The 20,286-nt window shown below is 53.7% G+C and overlaps 1 protein-coding gene across 1 annotated transcript; it reads left to right on the top strand.

Moving 5' to 3' along the window:
- The first annotated feature begins 1,706 nt into the window (after positions 1 to 1,706).
- Positions 1,707 to 19,475, top strand: LOC143789487 (uncharacterized). Its single transcript, XM_077279026.1, has 9 exons — positions 1,707 to 1,760; positions 1,957 to 2,015; positions 4,389 to 4,551; positions 5,450 to 5,633; positions 5,723 to 5,878; positions 17,970 to 18,118; positions 18,578 to 18,654; positions 18,945 to 19,141; positions 19,375 to 19,475. The coding sequence occupies exons 1-9, from the start codon at positions 1,707 to 1,709 to the stop codon at positions 19,473 to 19,475; spliced, it is 1,140 nt and encodes a 379-aa protein (XP_077135141.1).
- Positions 19,476 to 20,286: the final 811 nt, after the last annotated feature.

Below are 20,286 nucleotides of genomic sequence, written 5' to 3'. Positions count from 1 at the left end.
CAGGAGTGATTTCTCGCTGCAGTCTATTATTGGTTACCATAGCTGACCCTAGAGAGTCAGCAGTAACCATGCTCACAGACTGAGTCTGAGCAAGACCGACGTCTTTGCTGAGCAGCATCCACTGCAGTTGGAACTGAATGGGAGACCACAGAGGAAGACAAGGCCTGGGATCTATCCTGTGCAGAGGAAGAATCCCAGCACCTAACACTATGTACATAGATTTGTGTTACTGCAAATTATGTCCTTCTTGGCTAAAAATACTCTTCAAAATTATTAAGGGGAGTATTTTTACCCCTCTGTAACATATGTAATGTGACCTCTGCCAGAGTCTGTGCTATGGAGCAGTGGGGGCACCCGCAGTCAGACCCTCAGAGACTGATGGCCCTTTTATAAACATCCATTATATAGTGTTGTCCTATAGGACCTAAAACGGACCAGGCTGTATGGGTGACAGAGAATGGTAAGTGGCCACAGGAGGCCGACGTACACCGAGAAACATCGCTAGGAACTAAGAAATTGGATACATAAGCGATCTTCATGGGTTTTTTTTACTGTATTTTTGAACTGTAAGAAGCACCCCAAATTTTGGTGAGGAAAAAAAAAATTGATAACATTTGGATATTACAGTCCGTATTGACAATAGCCAACATAGGGAGCAGTGGATTGGGGTGACAGGAGGCAGGGTCCGTGCTGCATAAAACCGGCGGCGGTGGTGCAGGCCCTGGGTGGGAGGAGAGGGCGTCCCAGCGCTGCAAGTCCTGGGCTGGAAGAAATGGTCGGGCTTCAGGAAAACGGCTGCGTGCACAGATTGGGATCTTGGCTGAGGTCTTTCAGCCTCACTCCACTTCTGCTACTGGTTTCCTGCAGCGGTGACCCTGCCCCTGTGACCCTGCTCCACAACTGTGCCCCCCCCACAAGCTATATTCAGACTATAAAACACACCCCAATTTTCCTCCCAAATGTGGGGGTAAAAATTGCCTCTTCTAGTCAGAATATGCTAAATGCTGCTGAGGACCGGAAATAAATTGTCAGTGAGATCTGAATTATTTAGTGCAGGTCTACTGGTGAGGACTTTGCTGCAGATTGTTTCCCCAACAAATTGCAATGTGTGAACAGACCCCGAGCTTTAGAAATAAAAATTCAACCCATAGTTCTCAAACAGTTTTATTAAAAACAAATAAATAAGTCTTAACAAAAGGAGAAAAATATACATATATTTATACATACAAGTCTAACAATAAACTTTACAAACCAATATGTACAACTAAGGCTACTTTCACACTTCCGTCGGTACGGGGCCGTCGCAAACTGTCGGACGTTGTGCTAAATTTAGCACAACGTGGGCATTCGCTGCCCATTGTGATGAGCGGGGAGGAGGGGGCAGAGTTCCAGCCACGCTTGCGCGGTCAGAAATGGCAGACAAATCGCACAAAAAAATGTTACACTGAACTTTTTTTGTGCATCGCGTCCGCCAAAACACGACGGATCTGTCGCATGACTGATGCGACGTGTGCCCATCCGTTGCTAATACAAGTCTATGGGCACAAAAACGCATCCTGCAAGCACATTTGCAGGATCCGTTTTTTGCCCATAACGACGGATTGCGACGGAGCCCAGAAGACGGAAATGTGAAAGTAGCCTAAGCCACGTTAGCGATATGTAACAAAAAGCACAGGAGTGACGGCTTCCCCAACACAGCCCCCAACATGCAGCCTCACGAGAGCGACATCCCCACCTCCCAACACAGGAGAATTACAAATGTAAAGAAAATCCAGCTTCTTGGAAATTGCTACATTTATTGGAATAGAGATAAAAAATGAAAACGTGCTAAATTGCAGAGACAGCATAGAAACGCGCATTTCAGACACACATGGCCTCGTGTTGCTATGCTCTCTGCAAATTAACACATTTTCATTTTTCATCTCTTTTCCACTAAATTGTTTCATTTCCTATCAGCTGGACTTTCTTCAGATTTTATTTACATTTGGTCCCAGGGACTCTGCTTCTGAGCTCCGGTAAGCTGTTTTTTTTCTATTCTGTGTACACGGGAGTTACATCACCCCATTCACTTTACAGCAAACCAGTATGTATGATCCCCCCCACAACCCCTCATCATCCTCCCATCCCCAACACAGCCCCTCATCATCCCCCACACACGGCCCCTCATCATCCTTCCATTCCCCACAGCCCCTCATCATCCCCCCACACACGGCCCCTCATCATCCTTCCATTCCCCACAGCCCCTCATCATCTTCCTTTTGCTCAATTGACACCAACCCCTTTCCACATTACATCCTCAGCGCATCACACCGAGTCCTGATCCCAATTCCCTTGTACAAGGGTCCACGGTGCAGCCCTTCGGTCTTCTCCTCACTCGGCTCCATGCTGCAGCCCCTCGGTCCTCTCCTCACACGGCTCCATGCTGCAGCCCCTCGGTCCTCTCCTCACACGGCTCCATGCTGCAGCCCCTCGGTCCTCTCCTCACACGGCTCCATGCTGCAGCCCCTCGGTCCTCTCCTCACACGGCTCCGTGCTGCAGCCCCTCGGTCCTCTCCTCACACGGCTCCGTGCTGCGGCTCCTCGGTCCTCTCCTCACACGGCTCCATGCTGCGGCCCCTCGGTCCTCTCCTCACACGGCTCCATGCTGCGGCCCCTCGGTCCTCTCCTCACACGGCTCCATGCTGCGGCCCCTCGGTCCTCTCCTCACACGGCTCCGTGTTGTGGCTCCTCGGTCCTCTCCTCACACGGCTCCATGCTGCAGCTCCTCGATCCTCTCCTCACACGGCTCCGTGCTGCGGCCCCTCGGTCCTCTCCTCACACGGCTCCGTGCTGCGGCCCCTCGGTCCTCTCCTCACACGGCTCCATGCTGCGGCCCCTCGGTCCTCTCCTCACACGGCTCCATGCTGCGGCCCCTCGGTCCTCTCCTCACACGGCTCCGTGCTGTGGCTCCTCGGTCCTCTCCTCACACGGCTCCATGCTGCAGCTCCTCGATCCTCTCCTCACACGGCTCCGTGCTGCGGCCCCTCGGTCCTCTCCTCACACGGCTCCGTGCTGCGGCCCCTCGGTCCTCTCCTCACACGACTCCATGCTGCAGCTCCTCGGTCCTCTCCTCACACGACTCCATGCTGCAGCCCCTCGGTCCTCTCCTCACAGGGCTCCATGCTGCAGCCCCTCGGTCCTCTCCTCACACGGCTCCATGCTGCAGCCCCTCGGTCCTCTCCTCACACGGCTCCATGCTGCAGCTCCTCGGTCCTCTCTTCACACGACTCCATGCTGCAGCCCCTCGGTCCTCTCCTCACAGGGCTCCATGCTGCAGCTCCTCGGTCCTCTCCTCACACGGCTCCATGCTGCAGCCCCTCGGTCCTCTCCTCACACGACTCCATGCTGCAGCCCCTCGGTCCTCTCCTCACACTGGCTCCGTGCTGCGGCCCCTCGGTCCTCTCCTCACACGGCTCCATGCCGCAGCCCCTCGGTCCTCTCCTCACACGGCTCCATGCTGCAGCCCCTCGGTCCTCTCCTCACACGGCTCCATGCTGCAGGTCCTCTCCTCACACGGCTCCATGCTGCAGCTCCTCGGTCCTCTCTTTACACGACTCCATGCTGCAGCCCCTCGGTCCTCTCCTCACAGGGCTCCATGCTGCAGCTCCTCGGTCCTCTCCTCACACGGCTCCATGCTGCAGCCCCTCGGTCCTCTCCTCACACGACTCCATGCTGCAGCCCCTCGGTCCTCTCCTCACACTGGCTCCGTGCTGCGGCCCCTCGGTCCTCTCCTCACACGGCTCCATGCCGCAGCCCCTCGGTCCTCTCCTCACACGGCTCCATGCTGCAGCCCCTCGGTCCTCTCCTCACACGACTCCATGCTGCAGCCCCTCGGTCCTCTCCTCACACTGGCTCCGTGCTGCGGCCCCTCGGTCCTCTCCTCACACGGCTCCATGCCGCAGCCCCTCGGTCCTCTCCTCACACTGGCTCCGTGCTGCAGCCCCTCGGTCCTCTCCTCACACGGCTCCATGCTGCAGCCCCTCGGTCCTCTCCTCACACGGCTCCATGCTGCGGCCCCTCGGTCCTCTCCTCACACGGCTCCATGCTGCAGCTCCTCGGTCCTCTCCTCACACGGCTCCATGCTGCAGCCCCTCGGTCCTCTCCTCACACGGCTCCGTGCTGCAGCCCCTCGGTCCTCTCCTCACACGGCTCCATGCTGCAGCTCCTCGGTCCTCTCCTCACATGGCTCCATGCTGCAGCTCCTCGGTCCTCTCCTCACACGGCTCCATGCTGCGGCCCCTCGGTCCTCTGCTCACACGGCTCCATGCTGCGGCCCCTCGGTCCTCTCCTCACACGGCTCCGTGCTGCAGCCCCTCGGTCCTCTCCTCACTTCTCTTCTTCTCCACCAGCAGCTTCCTGTTATCGGATCTTCATTGGACTGAAGGAGGCTCCGCCCTTTCCGGTGATGTCATGATCCAAGGAATCACTCCTCCCCCTCAAGAAATCAACTCCAGTGTAGACGCTGCCATGTTGGTACACCCAGGCCGGTTCACCTTGTTACCGAATACCGAGGTGTGAATGGCGTTTTCTGTGCGTTACTTTGCTGGAGACCAATTCATTGTACAATCAGCCGGACCGTGTTCTGCATCATGGCGCCGAGTGCGCGGTCCCTGCCCCCCCCCCCAGAGTGCGGTCCCTGCCCCCCCCCCCAGAGTGCGGTCCCTGCCCCCCCCCCCCAGAGTGCGGTCCCTGCCCCCCCCCCAGAGTGCGCGGTCCCTGCCCCCCCCCCAGAGTGCGGTCCCTGCCCCCCCCCCAGAGTGCACGGTCGCTGCCCCCCCCCCAGAGTGCGGTCCCTGCCCCCCCCCCCCCCAGAGTGCGGTCCCTGCCCCCCCCCCAGAGTGCGGTCCCTGCCCCCCCCCCAGAGTGCGGTCCCTGCCCCCCCCCCCCCCAGAGTGCGGTCCCTGCCCTCCCCCCCCAGAGTGCGCGGTCGCCGCCCTCCCCCCCCCCAGTGTACGGCTGCCCGTAGTGACTGTGAGCACAACATGGCGCGCTGTCTCCCCCGCCGGGATTGTGGTCGCCCTAATGTCAGTGGGCCGGGAGCTGCTCCTGGTACAGGCGGATGCCGGCAGTGTAGCACAGCTGACCTCTGCAGCTCCTGAGGCCGCGCCCGACGTGTCCATGATTTGTTTATTCTACAATTCTTATTTTTAGGGCTAAACCTCGGTCTCTCGGGCTCACACAACTCACTTGTTGCTTCATTTATTTTTTTGTTTTTTAATTGAGCAAAACCCCCCTAATATTTCCATCTTCTTGTGTGTGTTACCTTTGGCCACTAGATGGCGGCACATACACTGCAGGCGGATTACCCGCTCGCTTTACTGCCTGCTGTGACAGCATTTCTTTTGTGTTTATGATCCCAGTTTCGGTCTTCACGTGGCCCCGACGTTCTGCTCTCCTATTTGTATTGCAGGAGCCTCGACGTGCAGGTTACACACTTCTCTTTCCACCTGTTGCAAGGCCCAAAACATCCGGTGGAGAATCTCCTGATAGACAACCTCACCCAGCGTGGCTCAGCTGTCCCCGGGACCGCAGCCGGCAGCTCCGGGTGGAGTTACAGTTGGATCGAGCCTGTCACATCGGCTACATTGATATAGGTGCCGCAGTTGGAGCAGATCTTGGTGTTCCAGCTTGTGTGTGACTGGGTGTCTCTGCTCTCATGTGTTGTGTCCGCCCCCGTGAACAGGAAACAGTGGTTCGGCCTTCCTACAGATCGACGTGGGACGTTCCATCTGGACTCTGGATAAGGGGTTCACCACTCTCCTCCCCACGACCACGCTGATGCCACCGGCAGACGCCAGACTGATGAAGAACCACAGAGGGGTCCGGATGTTCAAAGAGGGTAAAGGAAAATGGTGACAACAGCTCTAGATGTGGCTGGTGCAGAAAATGTAATTTTTTATTTATTGCAGCTTTAGGTGTGACTGTAGTACAGCAACATGTAAAAGTTTGTGCACCCCTGGTCAAAATTACTGTTATTGTGAACAGTGCTGGCCAAAAGACACGAGAGCTCCTCACAATGCATGGAGGTCTCCACCCTAAGTCTAACACCCAAAGATTGTACGCCAGCAGAAAGGAGGGTGGTCGAGGCCTGATAAGCATCCAAGCCACCATCACGGATGAAACCAGGAGTATCCAGGAATACAGCAGGAGAATGGCTCCAAACGATGAGATGCTGAGAGAGCCTAAGGCAGCAACAGATCTGGAAGGAGCAGGACCATGAAGCACCATGGCAAGACAAGCCGCTGCATGGGACGTACCATCGACAGATAATGGAGGCGGCTGACATGGAGAAATCCTACCAATGGCTGGAGAAAGCTGGACTCCGAGACAGAGGCACTGATCATAGCGGCAAAAGAGCGAGCACCAAGGACCAGATCCATAGAAGCCGGAATCTACAAGACAAGACCCAAGGTGCAGACTATGCAAAGAAACCTCAGAAATCGTCCAACACACAATGGCAGGATGCGAAATGCAGGAACAGCGTCTACCGAACGCCACAACCAAGGAGCGGGAATTGTATACAGGAACATCTGCACAGCGTATGGGCTAAGTCCAGGTGGGAGACCCCAGAGAAATGGTGGAGAATGAAGGGGCTAAAATCCTGTGGGATCTAAAGATCCAGATGGATAAGCAGGTGTTGGCTAACCAACCAGACGTGATAGTAGACAAGGAGCAGAGGACAGCAATGATAATAGATGAGGCAGCAACATCAGAAAGAAGGAATATGAGAAGCTGGAGAAACACCAGGGCCTCAGAGGAGAACTGGAGAAGGTGTGGAGGCAACAGTGATTCCAGTGGTGATCGTAGCACGTGGAGCAGTGACCCCTAAGAGGAAGGATGGCTGCAACAGATCCCAGGAGCAACATCTGAGCTCTGTCCAGAAAAGCGCAATGCTGGGAACAGCTAAGATCCTGCGCAGAACCCTCAAACTCCCAGGAGGACTCGAGAATGAGGAAGGACAACAAAGACCACCCCCATTTGGGGTGAGAAGGAAAATTCTATCTATCTATCTATATCTCGTATGTACTTGAGTATAAGCCAACACTGGGAAAACTTATTGACTCGAGTATAAGCCTGGGATGTGAAATGCAGCAGCTACTGGTAAATGTCAAAAATAAAAATAGATACCAATAAAAGTAAAATTAATTGAGACATCAGTAGGTTAAGTGTTTTTGAATGTCCATATTAAATCAGGAGCCCCATATAATGCTCCATACAGTTCATGATGGCCCCATAAGATGCTCCATATTAAAATATGCCCCATACAATGCTGCACAAATGTGGATTATGGCCCCATAAGATGCTCCATACAGACATTTGCCCCATATGCTGTTGCTGCGATTAAAAGAATAAAAAAATCGCATACTCACCTCTCAGGCCCTCGGCACTTGCTATATTCACCTGCTCCCCATTCCACCGCCGACCGCCGCTGTGTCTTCCCCATCCTGTGCACTGATGTTCAGGCAGAGGGCGGCGCGCACTAATTGCGTCACCGCACCCTCTGACCTGAGTGTCAGTGTAGAGGAGGCAGCGGCGCCGACGGTGGAACGGGGAGCAGGTGAATATAGCGCACTGCGTTATATCACCTGCTCCTGGCGCGGTCCCTGCACGTCTGTACCCCGGCAGCTTCTTCCTGTAGTGAGCTTTCACATGGTACCCCTCATTACAGTAATGAATATGCGGCTCCACCCCTATGGGAGTGGAGTCGGGTCCATATTCATTACTGTAGTGAGCGGTACCATGTGACCGCTCACTACAGAAACAAGCTGTCGGGGGGGAAAAAAACGTGCAGGGACCGTGCCAGGAGCAGTATTATTACAAAGCTCCGCTCCCCCTCCCCTGCCGACCCTTGGGTATGACTCGAGTATAAGCCGAGAGGGTTACTTTCAGCCAAAAAAAGTGGGCTGAAAATCTCGGCTTATACTCGAGTATATACAGTAATTTCATCTTTTAGATTTTCAAAATTACTTAAAGGACAACTGGCTGATGCCAAGGTTTGTGCACCCTTGGATATATGTGTGCTCAGATAACTTTGACCCAGGTTTCAGACCTTAATTAGCCTGTTAAGGTTATGGCTTCTTCACTATAATTGTTAGGAAAGGCCGATGATGGAAATTTCCCAGCTTTATAAAAACCCAGCCTCCTCTAACCAAAAAACAGCAGCTTTGAATTCTTCTAAGCGGCTGCCTAGCATTCTGAAAAGGAAAATGGTGGAGCCCACAAAGCAGGAGAAGGCTATAAGAAGATAGAAAAGCGTTTCCATGTTGCCTTTTCCTCATTTAGTAATGTAGTTAAAAAATGGCAGTTACCAGAAACAGTGGAGGTCAAGATAAGGTCTGGAAGACCAAGGAAAATTTCATCAAGAGCTGCTCATAGGATTGGTAGAGAAGCAAATCAGAACTCCCACTTGGCTGCAAAAGACCTTCAGAAAGATTGAGCAGACTCTGGAGTTGTGGTACATTGTTCTACTGTTCAGAGACACCTGCACAAATATGACCTTCATGGAAGAGTCATCAGGGGAAAACCTCTCCTGCATCCAATCAATGGAATTCAGCTTTAGAAGTCTGCAAAGAACATCTAAACAAGCCTGATGCATTTTGGAAACAAGTCCTGTGGACCGATGAGGATAAAATAGAACTCTGTGGCCACAATGATAAAAGGTGGAGAAAAAAGGGCACAGAATGTCAGGAAAATAACATCTCGCCAACCATTAAGCATGGGGGAGGATCATTCTTTGCACTGTGTTGCAGCCAATAGCTTGGGGAAAATTTCAAGGGTAGAGTGAAGAATGGATTCAATGAAATTTCAACAAATTCTTGAAAAAAACATCTGTAAAAAAGCTGAAGGTGAAAAGAGGAAGAGGATGGCTGCTACATATGGAGAATGGTCCTAAACACACGTCACAATCCACAATAGACCTGAAAAGGGGCAAACTGAAGGTTTTACAATGGCCCTCACAGTCCCCTGATCTCAGCATCATTGAAAATCTGTGGCGAAACCTCAAAATAGCAGAGGAAGCAAAACGCCCCAGGAATCTCACAGAACTGGAGGAATTCTACAAGGAAGAACGGAGGAAAATCCCTCACACAAGAACTGAAAGACTCGTGTCTGGATACAGAAAGCGTTTACAGGCTGATACTTGTACTAACCATGCAGGGTGCACAAACTTTTTCATCTGCTCATTTTCCTTTTTGTAATTTTTAAAATGTAAACGATGAAAAAAATATATATTTTTATTGCCTAAAACACCAAGGAGAGGCGACATCTGTAACTTTAGGCCTTTTACAGATCATTTCATCTTCAGCTCTCTTCACTGTTCACAATAACAGTGATTCTGACCAGCAGGGGATAAACGGTTACATGCCACTGTAGATGTGAGTGGAGCATAATGTGTGAATTTACAGACTGCAGCTCTGGAGGTGGCTGGAGTATATGCATATTTTCAGTGGATGCAGCTCTGGAGGTGGCTGGAGTATATGAATATTATCTGTGGATGCAGCCCTGGAGGTGGCTGGAGGGCAGGTGCCCACAATCAGTCACACCCTGCTAGAAGCAGCACCTGTCTTGTGAGCTCCAGCACTTCCAGCAGGAGGCCCAGAGTCTGCCTCTCTTCTCCCCAGGGAGAGGCAGGCTTCCTGGGAGGCCGGCATGGCTTCCCAGGCTTCTGTTCCCCGGTCTGTGCCGGCGGGGGACAGAGAGCAGCAGCAGCAGCAACCGGCCCAAGAGGGACTGAGGAGGTCAGGACGGGTGAAGAAAACCTTACCCACCTACTCCAACCCTGAGACGGCTCATCGTCCGCCCAGAGAGGGAGACAGGGGCACCCCAGGCCCCAGGAAGGAGAGCCCAGGAACATCCTGGGGGGAGAGGAGCTCCGGCGAGTCCACGAGTACCTTCTCCTCCCGAGTGGTCGCCATGCTACGTGAGTATGAGGACGCCGGCAAAGCACTGACCGGGCTGAAGGAGAAGCTGCAGGAGGCACGGATCCTGAACACCCGAGCCTCTAGCAAGGAGAAACCCGTGACCTCCCAGAGGTTGAGAGCCCTCAGAGATGAGGTGGCCCGGTTAGTGCTCCTCCGGGAGGGGATTGAGAAAAGCGCAGGTCCCTTCCTGGAGAGGTTTAAGAACCAGCGGCGGTTCTCAGAAATGAAGGGGTTAAATACCTCAGGAGAGCCGCCAGCCGGCGTCCTAAGCGACGAGGAGGAGGAGGACGACGAGGTGGCTGTGACTGGAGTCCTACAAGCTGGAACCAGCCGGGAGAGTGAGTCGCAGAGCCGACAACAGGGAAGCGGCCTCCGGGCACGGCAGAGGACTCCGACAGCACAGGCTGGAGCGTCAGCGGAGGAAGAGGAGGGCGGTCTGCTACAGGAGATCCGACAGCTGGAGTCTCCAGTGAACCTGGACCGCTTCTCCTTTGGTGAGGACGAGCCAGCAGAGGAAACAAAGAAGAGGAAGAAGAAAACGAAGGAGACCGCACGGGAGGTGGTGAGTTACAGATATGTACTGATGGATGATGTTACACCTACCACCTCCTGTGTAAACCCCACCAAACCTAAAGGCACGGGCTCTGCAGTGGGTCCGGGGCATAGGCAAGGTGGGGAGAGGAGGAGGACGTCCGGCGGTGCTGCCGTCTGTGCGGGGAACAGTGCAGGGGGCGAGGCTGTGGAGGTACTCACGGCGCCGGACATAGGGGACCCCGAGGAGTTTCCCTCCCTGCCCTCTGCGGCTAAGCCGGTTATCACCGGGGCTGAGGGGGGCGAGGGGGATGTCCACGCCGTTGCGAAAGGGGGACGGTGTGGGCAGACTCCATCCCTGCTCGCTACGGCTGAGCCGGCCGACGCCGGGGCTGTGGGGGGCAGGTCCGAGAAACTTGGTGCGGCGAAAGGGGGGCGCACTGTTGTGACAGGGGCGCAGTGCGCCTCAACAGAGAAGAGGCACGCGGCTGCAATAGGGGAGCAGCGAGTCCAAAAAGGAAAAAAAAAGCAGGAAACATCATCTGCAGGGAACACTGGGCGCCCTGCTGCGACGGGAGGACAGATTGCTCCAGCACCCAAATGTGACACCGGGACCCCGAAGGCTGTGGGTGCGGGGCAGGCGGCGCCCCCCAACAAGCAGCAGGCCCAGAATAATAAAATACAAACTGCTGCAGTAGGGGGGCAAGGCGCTCCAGAGACACAACAGAGAGCCAGCACCAATCAAGGGAAAACAGGTGTGGTGCTGCACCCCTCCCCCGGTCCAGCAGGTGTGAGTGCAAAGAAGCCAGCAGACACAAGTGAGGAGAAAATGGATGTTACTGTGGAAGGTGCAGAGAACAGTTTTACAAATAGTGGTGTGAATACTGGAAAAAAAGTGACGGGAAGTGGTGGCAATGGTAAGAAGAATGAAAGCAGCTGTGCAGGAAATGATGGGAGTAGTAGTGGAGTGAATGATGGGAGTAGTGGTGGAGTGAATGGTGGGAATAGTGGTGGAATGAATGATGGGAGCAGTGGTGGAGTAAATGATGGGAGTAGTGATGTTGCAAATGATGGGAGTAGTAGTGGAGTGAATGATAGCAGTAGTGATGTTGCAAATGATGGGAATAGTGGTGGTGGTGGAGTGAATGAGGAGAACATTACTGGTGTTGGTGGAGGGGAAGCAGGTAGTGGTCCCGCTGCCTCCCCAGCGGTGGCGGGGTCTTCAGCCCCAAGCTATTCAGGAGCTGTCACTGCTGGGGGTAGTAGTGCGCCCTTGTCTGGTGACCCTGAGGATGGTGACTTGCAACAGCGCTTCCTGGACGCCCTGAGGAGAGGGGAGAGTTCCATCAATGTAGAGGGGAGGGAGGTTGATCTGTCTTTCTGGATAGAGAGACACGGTCTTTCCGCCTTCCGAGATAGAGGGGCAGAGACTGTCTGGTCTCTGCCGACACCGGGGCAGAGGAGTAACCGTAGGAACGTGGCCCGTCTCCAGTGGGTAAGCAAGGATGCCTGTCCTGATCGGTCAAAGGTTGCTGAGCTCCTGCTGGGGATGGGCTTCGTGGCATATGACATCTTTGCCTTGATCCATCCCTATGGGACCTCCTACTTCGATGTCAGCTTCGTGAGACCGGAGGGCCTTGAGCTTTTCTGGTCTCGCCATGAGCTGGCTCGGGGTCGCCCCGAATGGCAGGGTTTCCTCGCTGAAGCAATATCCCGCCAGAACTCGGTCAGGAAGGTGACCGTTTTGACCAGTAACGAGTCACTTTCCTGTGTCGACATCTCCACCTGGGTTGGACGATATGGCGACATCATCGGTATTCCCGAGAAGACCCTCGATGAGCATGGTATCTGGTCAGGAGCCTGGACCTTCATGGTGAAATTGAAGGTTTCAGGAAACACCGTTACCCATATCCCTTCCTCAACATTTTTGGGGAGGGACAGGATCTTGATTTTCTACCGGGGGCAGCCTAAGGTCTGTCACAGGTGCGGCAGCCCCACACACTTCAGTGCGCAGTGTACCACCCAGAAATGCGCACTGTGTGGGGACCTCGGCCATCTCGCTGCTACCTGTGGCAGGATTAGGTGTAACCTGTGTGGTGACCTCGGTCACCCGTTCAGTCGCTGTCCGCGTTCCTTTGCCAATGCGGTCCTGAAAGCGGCGAGTGCGGGACAGGCGAAAGCCGGGACTAATCTCGCCGGTGAAGGGACCAGCAGAGGCGGAGGAGGCAGGGAACCGGTGAGGAGCAGGCTGCCGCCATCCAATATCAGGCGGCAGCAGCAGCGCCGTGGGAACAGGGGGCAGGGAGTAATGACCCTAAACTCTGACCCGGGTGCTTCACTTGCAGCTGAGGATCCTAAAGACGGCGAATTGAGCGAGGAAGTCAAGAGACTTGAAAGGGAGGAGCAAAAGGACGCCATGTCTGCCCAGGAACCTTCATCCGGTGACAGTCTGGATGAGGGAGAGGGGGAGTGGTCACAGCAAAAGAAAAAGGGTAACAGGAAAACAACTAAGGATAAGAGGGGGTCCGGGCCTCGAGCCTCCTCCTTGGAGTGCGACCCCTCTGACTCCGTAGCCCTGATCCAGGTGCCATTGGAAGGTCCAGCCGCCCCCCCTCTGGTGGATCTCTCTAACCGGTTCCGGGCCCTCCAGGACTCCCCTCCAGAGGGGGGCGATGGGGACCCGGGGCCGGAGGTTGCGGACAACGTTGTTGGGGCTCAGGAGGTCGCTGGGTCTTCTTCTCAGGGGGCAAATACAAAGCCTTCTGGGAGGGGGACTACCTCAGGACCACCAGACAAGGGCCAGAGTGTATGTAAGGAGAGAATGGATGAGTCTGTTTGTCTTAAGCGAACTAAAAACTCATCATTGTCAGAGGAAGAGGGTGAAACTGTTGGAGGTGGGAAGAAAAAGGCTATCTAATTCAATCAATCATGATGGCGGCACCCACCCCGTTGACGCTGGCAACCATTAATGTTGCCAGCATAAAGTCAGATGTGGCAAGGTACACGGCCTTTCATTTTCTCGGCCAACTTGACGCCGACATTTTGTTTTTGCAGGAGACCAGGTTGACCGACCTATCAACCATGCATAAAGCAAGGCGGGAGTGGAGGCACGGGCCCTCCTACTGGTCTCTTGCGGCCGAGCCGTATAGCGGGGTGGCGGTCCTTTTTAAGACCGCAGCGGTTGAATGCAGACGATTGATCGAGTTAGAAATGGGGAGATGCTTGATCCTAGATGTCTCCATGGGGGGACAGGAGCTTCGGCTCATTAACATCTACGGTCCCCAGTCCAAGTGGGACCGCAAGTGTCTCTTCATGAAGATCAAACCTTTCTTATTTTCGAGTCGGCAGGTGGTCTTTGGAGGGGATTTCAACAACGTCACGAGACCCTGTGATAGAGGAGGTTCCGGAGACCGGCTGGCTTACGATTGCGTCGCGCTAAATAGGATAGTAAGTGAGGCACGCCTGGTGGATGTCCACATCCGGCACAACACAGGCCACGCGGGGTTCACCTTTTTTAGAGGTAGTCAGTGCAGGTCTAGGTTAGACAGGTTTTATTTGAAGGAGGATGCCGTCTCCTCGCCTTTGTCGGTTGTGGAGGTGGAATTTTCCGATCACTGTTTGATTATGTTTTCTCTGAGCGTTACAGAGACTCCTCGGATGGGAAGAGGTTATTGGAAGCTGAATTCGTCACTCCTTGAGGAAGAAGCTGTAAGACGGTCCTTTGAGGAATTTCTTCAGAGCCAGGTACCGCTGCTGGGCCTAAGTAACACTAAGTCTGAGTGGTGGGAGATGTTCAAACATCGGGTGGCGAGATTCTTCCGGCAACTCTCGAACCTCAGAAGCCTGAACAGGGATCGCCTGTATCAGAGCCTGAGGAGGAAACTCGAGCAACTGGTCTCGACTGGGGGTAGCCGCGAGGCGATCTCCAGTGTGAAATCCTTGCTAAAGAGGTGTCAGTACGATAGGCACGCATCTTTGGTTTTTGAGAGGGACTACGGGAAGTACTACTCGCCCGACCCTTACAGAAGCTGCAAGATGTCAGTGAATAGTAAGATAGTGACAGGGCTGATGGACAGTACGGGATCCCTGAGAAGGTCCAGATCAGGGATCTTGGAGGTCGTCAGTTCATACTACTCGCACCTCTTGGGAAGGAAGGAACTGGATCGTGACAGGATGTCGGCTTTCCTGGCTGAAGCTGTTCCTGAGCCAGGGGCTGACCTCTCGCTTGGCGGTTTGGCAGAAGCGATCAAAGAAGAGGAAGTGAGACTGGCGATCGATGGGCTCCGGCCCAAAAAATCGCCAGGTCCGGATGGCTTAACGTCCGAGTTCTTTAAGACCTTTAGGGACTCCTTGGTCCCCCTCTTGACTCAGGTGTTTAATGAGTGTCTCTCCTCGGGCACTCTGCCGAGATCATTAAGGAGGTTGGCTTTGATCATTTTGTCAAAGGGTAAGGATCCGTCACGCATTGAGAATTGGCGTCCCATATCACTTCTCAATGTGGACAGGAAGGTTTTGGCTAAGATACTCTTCAATAGGCTGGTGAAGTTTGCACCGCGGCTCCTTTCGGAGGCCCAGCACTGTTGCGTTCCTGGCCGTAGCACTTTCAGTGCTGTTCTGGGTGTCCGAGAGGCCGTGGAGCAAGGCAGGGCGGGCCTTTGGAAGGGGTTCTTGCTGACCCTGGATCAGGCAAAAGCCTTTGATCGGGTCAACCACGAGTACCTCTGGTCCACTCTTTTGAGGTATGGTCTGCCTGGAGGGTTTGTGGACTGGCTTAAGACCTTGTACGCAGGGGCTGAGACTTTCGCTCTGGTAAACGGGTGGATTGGACAACCTTTCGGGGTGGGATCTGGTGTCCGCCAGGGCTGCCCTCTTAGTCCTTTGCTTTACGCGTTTGCGATCGATCCCTTCCTCAGAAGGGTTGATTGTGGACCGTTGGCGGGGGTGAGGATGGGCGGGTTGGCGCCAGAGGCTATCCTGAGGGTAGTGGCCTACGCGGACGACGTTACTGTCTTTGTTTCTTCGCAAGAGGAGGCGATGGTGGTGATGTCAGAAGTGGAGAGCTACTCGGAGGCATCCGGGTCCAAGGTCAACCAGGACAAGTGTGAGAGTCTCTGGCTGGGAGGCGGGGATCCCACGTTTGATCTTACGGACACCCTCCCCGAACCCCAAGAACATGCCAAAGTCCTAGGCATCGAATTTGGCCAGGGTGATTACCCCACGAAAAACTGGGAAGGCAGAATCAAGGGTGTCGTCCAAAAAGTGGACCAATGGAAGGGTTGGTCTTTGACCCTGAGTGAAAGGGTTGACCTGTGCAAAGCTTTCCTGCTCCCCTTGTTAATCTACCTGGGCAGCGTCTGTGTCTTGCCGGAGCCTCTCTGGACACGGGTCTACAGTCTGTTCTTCCAGATGTTATGGGGGAATAGACTAAACCTAGTCAAACGGGAGGTCACTTATCGCACGAGGAGACTAGGGGGGTTGAATATGGTAAACCCCGTGGTGTTTCTAGTGAACACCTTTTTGAAAGTTAACGTGGCAAACCTCTGGAAAGAGAGGGCTCCTCCGTGGGTATTCTCCTGCAAAGGATGGTTTCAGCCTTTCTTCCAGGAATGGGAGACAGGGGGAAGATTGAAGGATCTTCGCACACCGCACGGGCATCTCCCGGCTTATGTTACCCCGGTTCTGAAAATGATGCGCCGGTGGGGTCTGGGAATGTGGGAAGTGAGGTCCCTCCCGAGGAAACTCCTCGACATGCGGGTCTTGCTTTCGCATTTTCAGAGACCATTGGTCCTCAGGGACTGCCCGAGTCGGGATCTAGAGGTTGGGTTAAGTTTGTTAAATTCTAGTAGGATCCCCAAGAAGTATTGGGACTTGACTTGGCGCTGCTTCCAAGGTAAGTTGTATGTGAGGGACAATTTGAAGCACAGGAGCTCCGTGGACAGGAATTGTCCCCGTGAGGATTGCGCTACCATGCTGGAAAGCATGGAGCACTTCCTGCTTCATTGTCCCTTTAATACAGAGGTGTACAACAGGGTGGGCGCTTCCATTGGTTGGCCGCGGCTGGCCACTCTGTCCTATGCCGAGTGGGCCTATGGAGCGTTCAGAGACCTCGGGAGAAGGGACCGAGCCACTTTATTCTTAGTCAGCGCAGTGGTCAGGTACTTCACGTGGAACGCACGAGTTTTAGTTACGACGCAGAGTAAAATCCTCCGTGTAGATGAAGTTGGTAGCAGCATCCTAGGTGCCCTGGTGAAGGTGCGTTCTCTGGAGTGCGAAAGACTGGGTGCCCGGAGGGCGGCCCATCTCTGGAGGGGTTTCTCCTTCGGGGTGCCTTAGTCCGTTAGCGCTCCTATATCCTGGTGGTGGGCTGATATCTTTACACCCTAGATTTTTGTTTTGTATCTCTGTTCCTTGAATAGAAGGTTTGCAGGCATCGAACTTGAGCCTTGGGTGGTGAGTATGTAGGTTGTGTTCTGTGATGTTGGTTTATGTATATATTGTATATAGTGTATTGTATATATTGTATATAGTGTGTATAATAGAGGGTCTTAGTTAGGTTGGGCGGGGGGATTGGGGGGTTCAACGGCGGTGATAAGAGACTGATCTGGCCTGGCCCAGGCCCCGCCTGGGGAAAAACTTTGGGGCCTGATCCTAGCTCGGATAATTCCTGAACTTTGTGGCCAGAGCTGGATCAGGGGTGGCGGGATAGTTAGAGTAGCTGTGTGTATATTAATATATTAAAAAAGGAAAAAAAAATAGTAAAAAGAGAAAAAAAAAAAAAAAAAAAATGTGTTAATGTTAATCTTGTACACTGTATTGTATTTAGGTGGGGTGAATGTGGTGGTGTAAGGGGGGGGCTGTAAGGTAAGGCAGTGGGACCGGTAGGGTTTTGTTGTGTTTGCAGTGTTGTATAATGTTCGGTTTAGTATAATGTGTTTATAGTGTATATATGTATATAATATTGTATATAGGACGGTGTGAATGTAGTTGGGGTTGTATATAGTAGTATGAATGAAGCTGGGCCGGGGGTCTTATATGATTTTATACTATTTATTATGTAAAATTTTTACAGGGGTCATGAACTTTCTCCATTTTGGTTTCATTTCTGGTTTATTTCTTTGTGATTTTTGTCGTTTGTTGTCGTCTGATTGGAGCTTTGTTCTTATGTTTTGTTCTGTGGTGTTTTATTTGTACTGTATCTTGGTTATTGTCATGTAAAGTATTTTTATTTTATTTAATAAAAGACCTGGAGTATATGAATATTTTCTGTGGATGCAGCTCCGGAGGTGGCTGGAGTATATGAATATTATCTGTGGATGCAGCTCTGGTGACTGGAGTATATGAATATTTTCTGTGGATGCAGCTCTGGTGGTGGCTGGAGTATATGAATAATTTCTGTGGATGCAGCTCCGGAGGTGACTGGAGTGTGTGCTGCTCTGGGGGGACTGCAGGTTTTTCTGTAGAGCAGACTCCCCTCGGCAGGAGACTTCCTCGCAGGAGCCGCCCTGGAGAAGTGGGACCGTGTCACCTGCACGCAGCCCTTCAACAAGCAGGAGCAGTTCGGTCTGTCGTTCATCCGCGTCCTCTCCACCCCGGATGAAGAGGATGAGGAGCGGCTCGAAGGCTCTGGGGTACGTCGTGTGGTGTAGGAAGGACGACCCGGCTACTTCCCTCATTAATGACATCATGGAACTACATCTCCCAGCATGCCTTTTGTTTCCAGAGGGGCTGACACATCTGACCCCGGATGATGGATCTCCCTCCGTAGGAGGAGACTGAATCCACTGCAGGGGACTGTAGATCCTCCGTCCCCCTCCGTTGTGCTCTCAGCAGCGGCCCCCCTCCGTTGTGCTCTCGGCAGCGGCCCCCCTCCGTTGTGCTCTCGGCGGCGGCCCCCCTCCGCTGTGCTCTCGGCAGCGGCCCCCCTCCGTTGTGCTCTCGGCAGCGGCCCCCCTCCGTTGTGCTCTCGGCAGCGGCCACCCTCCGTTGTGCTCTCGGCAGCGGCCACCCTCCGTTGTGCTCTCGGCAGCGCTGCCGTTAGTCGAGCTCCAGGCCGTCTGTTACCCATCACTGCTCTTTTTCCCTTACAGGGCGGCCGCTCCTGTCCAGTCTCTCCCCTACACTCCGGAGAGCAGCCCACCCTGGACGCTCAGGACCCCGAGGCCCGGTACGTACCCGCTGGGCGCATTCTCACCCGCTCCTGGGATCTCGCGGTCTGTGGGTGCAGTCAGCAGCGTCCCTTCTGGTGCTCTGTCCCTCCACCATTCTTTACACTGCAGCTCTTCTACAGTGTTGTACAGCCGGACTCATTGATCTCAGGTTCGTTGCTTTGCTGGAGAGGGCGGTTACTGCACCTTTGGTCTGAGCTCTGATTAATCTCAGCCACCTGCGAGCTGTTATTTCTGGGGGTCCTGGGATTTAATCCTCTGCCCCCTCATGTCGTGTCTGTACCTGTAGGAGTCAGAAGCTGCGAGACAAGCTGCAGAGCGTGGCCTCCCCTCCCCCGGCCTCCATGAGCCGCTCCGCGCGCATGCTTCTGCTGTCTGCAGCCAAGTCCCGAAAACACCGCCCTCCAATTACTGCCGTTCCGAGCCCCTCCATCCCGCCATGTGGGGACCGTGGCAGCCAGCAGGGGGACAGCCCGGTGTCCTCCGGTAAGTATCCGCCTGTGGAGGACTGACATCTGGGGGATCAGTGGGACCCCCACAACACCTTTCTGGCACATTAGATCAGAAGGGAACGGCCCCTTTAAATTCAGACATTTTTGCAAACTTCTGTTTTCCCGCTGCAGTGACCCCATCACAGCTCCCACCTCCCGGCTTTTATACAGGGGTCTGCCCGATCATTTACGTTACCGTAACCCTCCATTTTCTGGCTGCTCCCGCAGGATCTTGTCCCGAGACCCCCATGACGAGACTCCACCCATCAAAGAAGGAACACGAGACCCCTAATTGCCGACTGAAAATGGAGGAGGCCCGAAGAAGGTAGGACGTCTCCAGAGACCCCTAGGGCTCTAACACCCCCAATGTGACAAGCTCCTAAAGGGGTCTCCATCCACAGCACGTCACCTCCCCGGCCCCCCGTACTGTCCGGGTGTTCACACATCAGTCATAGGACGTAATTCATGGCTTCCCCCATAGCTCTGTTCTGACGGAGAATCTCGGGATCTTTGGGGGTCCGGGCGATTAGGGGCTGATTACAATATAAGAAATAGGAAGGACTGGTGGCGCTGATGTGGCTAATAAGCCCAATGTTTAAGCACATAATTATTTTTGGATCTTTTATTGATAACAATTCTATAATATAATTCAGCTCCTAATATAATTCACCCCCATAGGCAGCTTCTATAGTATAATGCAACCTCATAGGCAGCCTCTATAGCATAATGCACCCGCCATAGGCAGACTCTAAAGTGTAATGCACCCCCCATAGTCAGACTCCATAGTATAATGCACCCCCCGTAGGCAGACTCTATAGTATAATGTACCTCCCATAAGGAGACTATAGTATAATGCAGCCCCTAATATAATGCACCCCCATAGGCACCCTCTATAGCATAATGCACCCGCCATAGGCAGCCTCTATAGGCAGACTCTATAGTATAATGCACCCCCATAGGCCGACTCAGTAGTATAATGCATCCCCCATAGGCAGACTCTATAGTATAATGCAGACTCTATAGTGTAAGGCAGCCCCTAATATAATGCCCCCCCCCCCATAGGCAGCCTCTATAGTATAATGTAGGCCCATAGGCAGCCTCTATAGTATAATGCACCCCCACAGGCAGCCTTTATAGTAT

Source organism: Ranitomeya variabilis, unplaced genomic scaffold (assembly GCF_051348905.1).
Source record: "Ranitomeya variabilis isolate aRanVar5 unplaced genomic scaffold, aRanVar5.hap1 Scaffold_273, whole genome shotgun sequence".
In the NCBI taxonomy this organism is placed as follows: domain Eukaryota; kingdom Metazoa; phylum Chordata; class Amphibia; order Anura; family Dendrobatidae; genus Ranitomeya; species Ranitomeya variabilis.
Note: the sequence above shows the minus strand (reverse complement) of the source record. Positions and strands in the feature narration are given on the sequence as shown.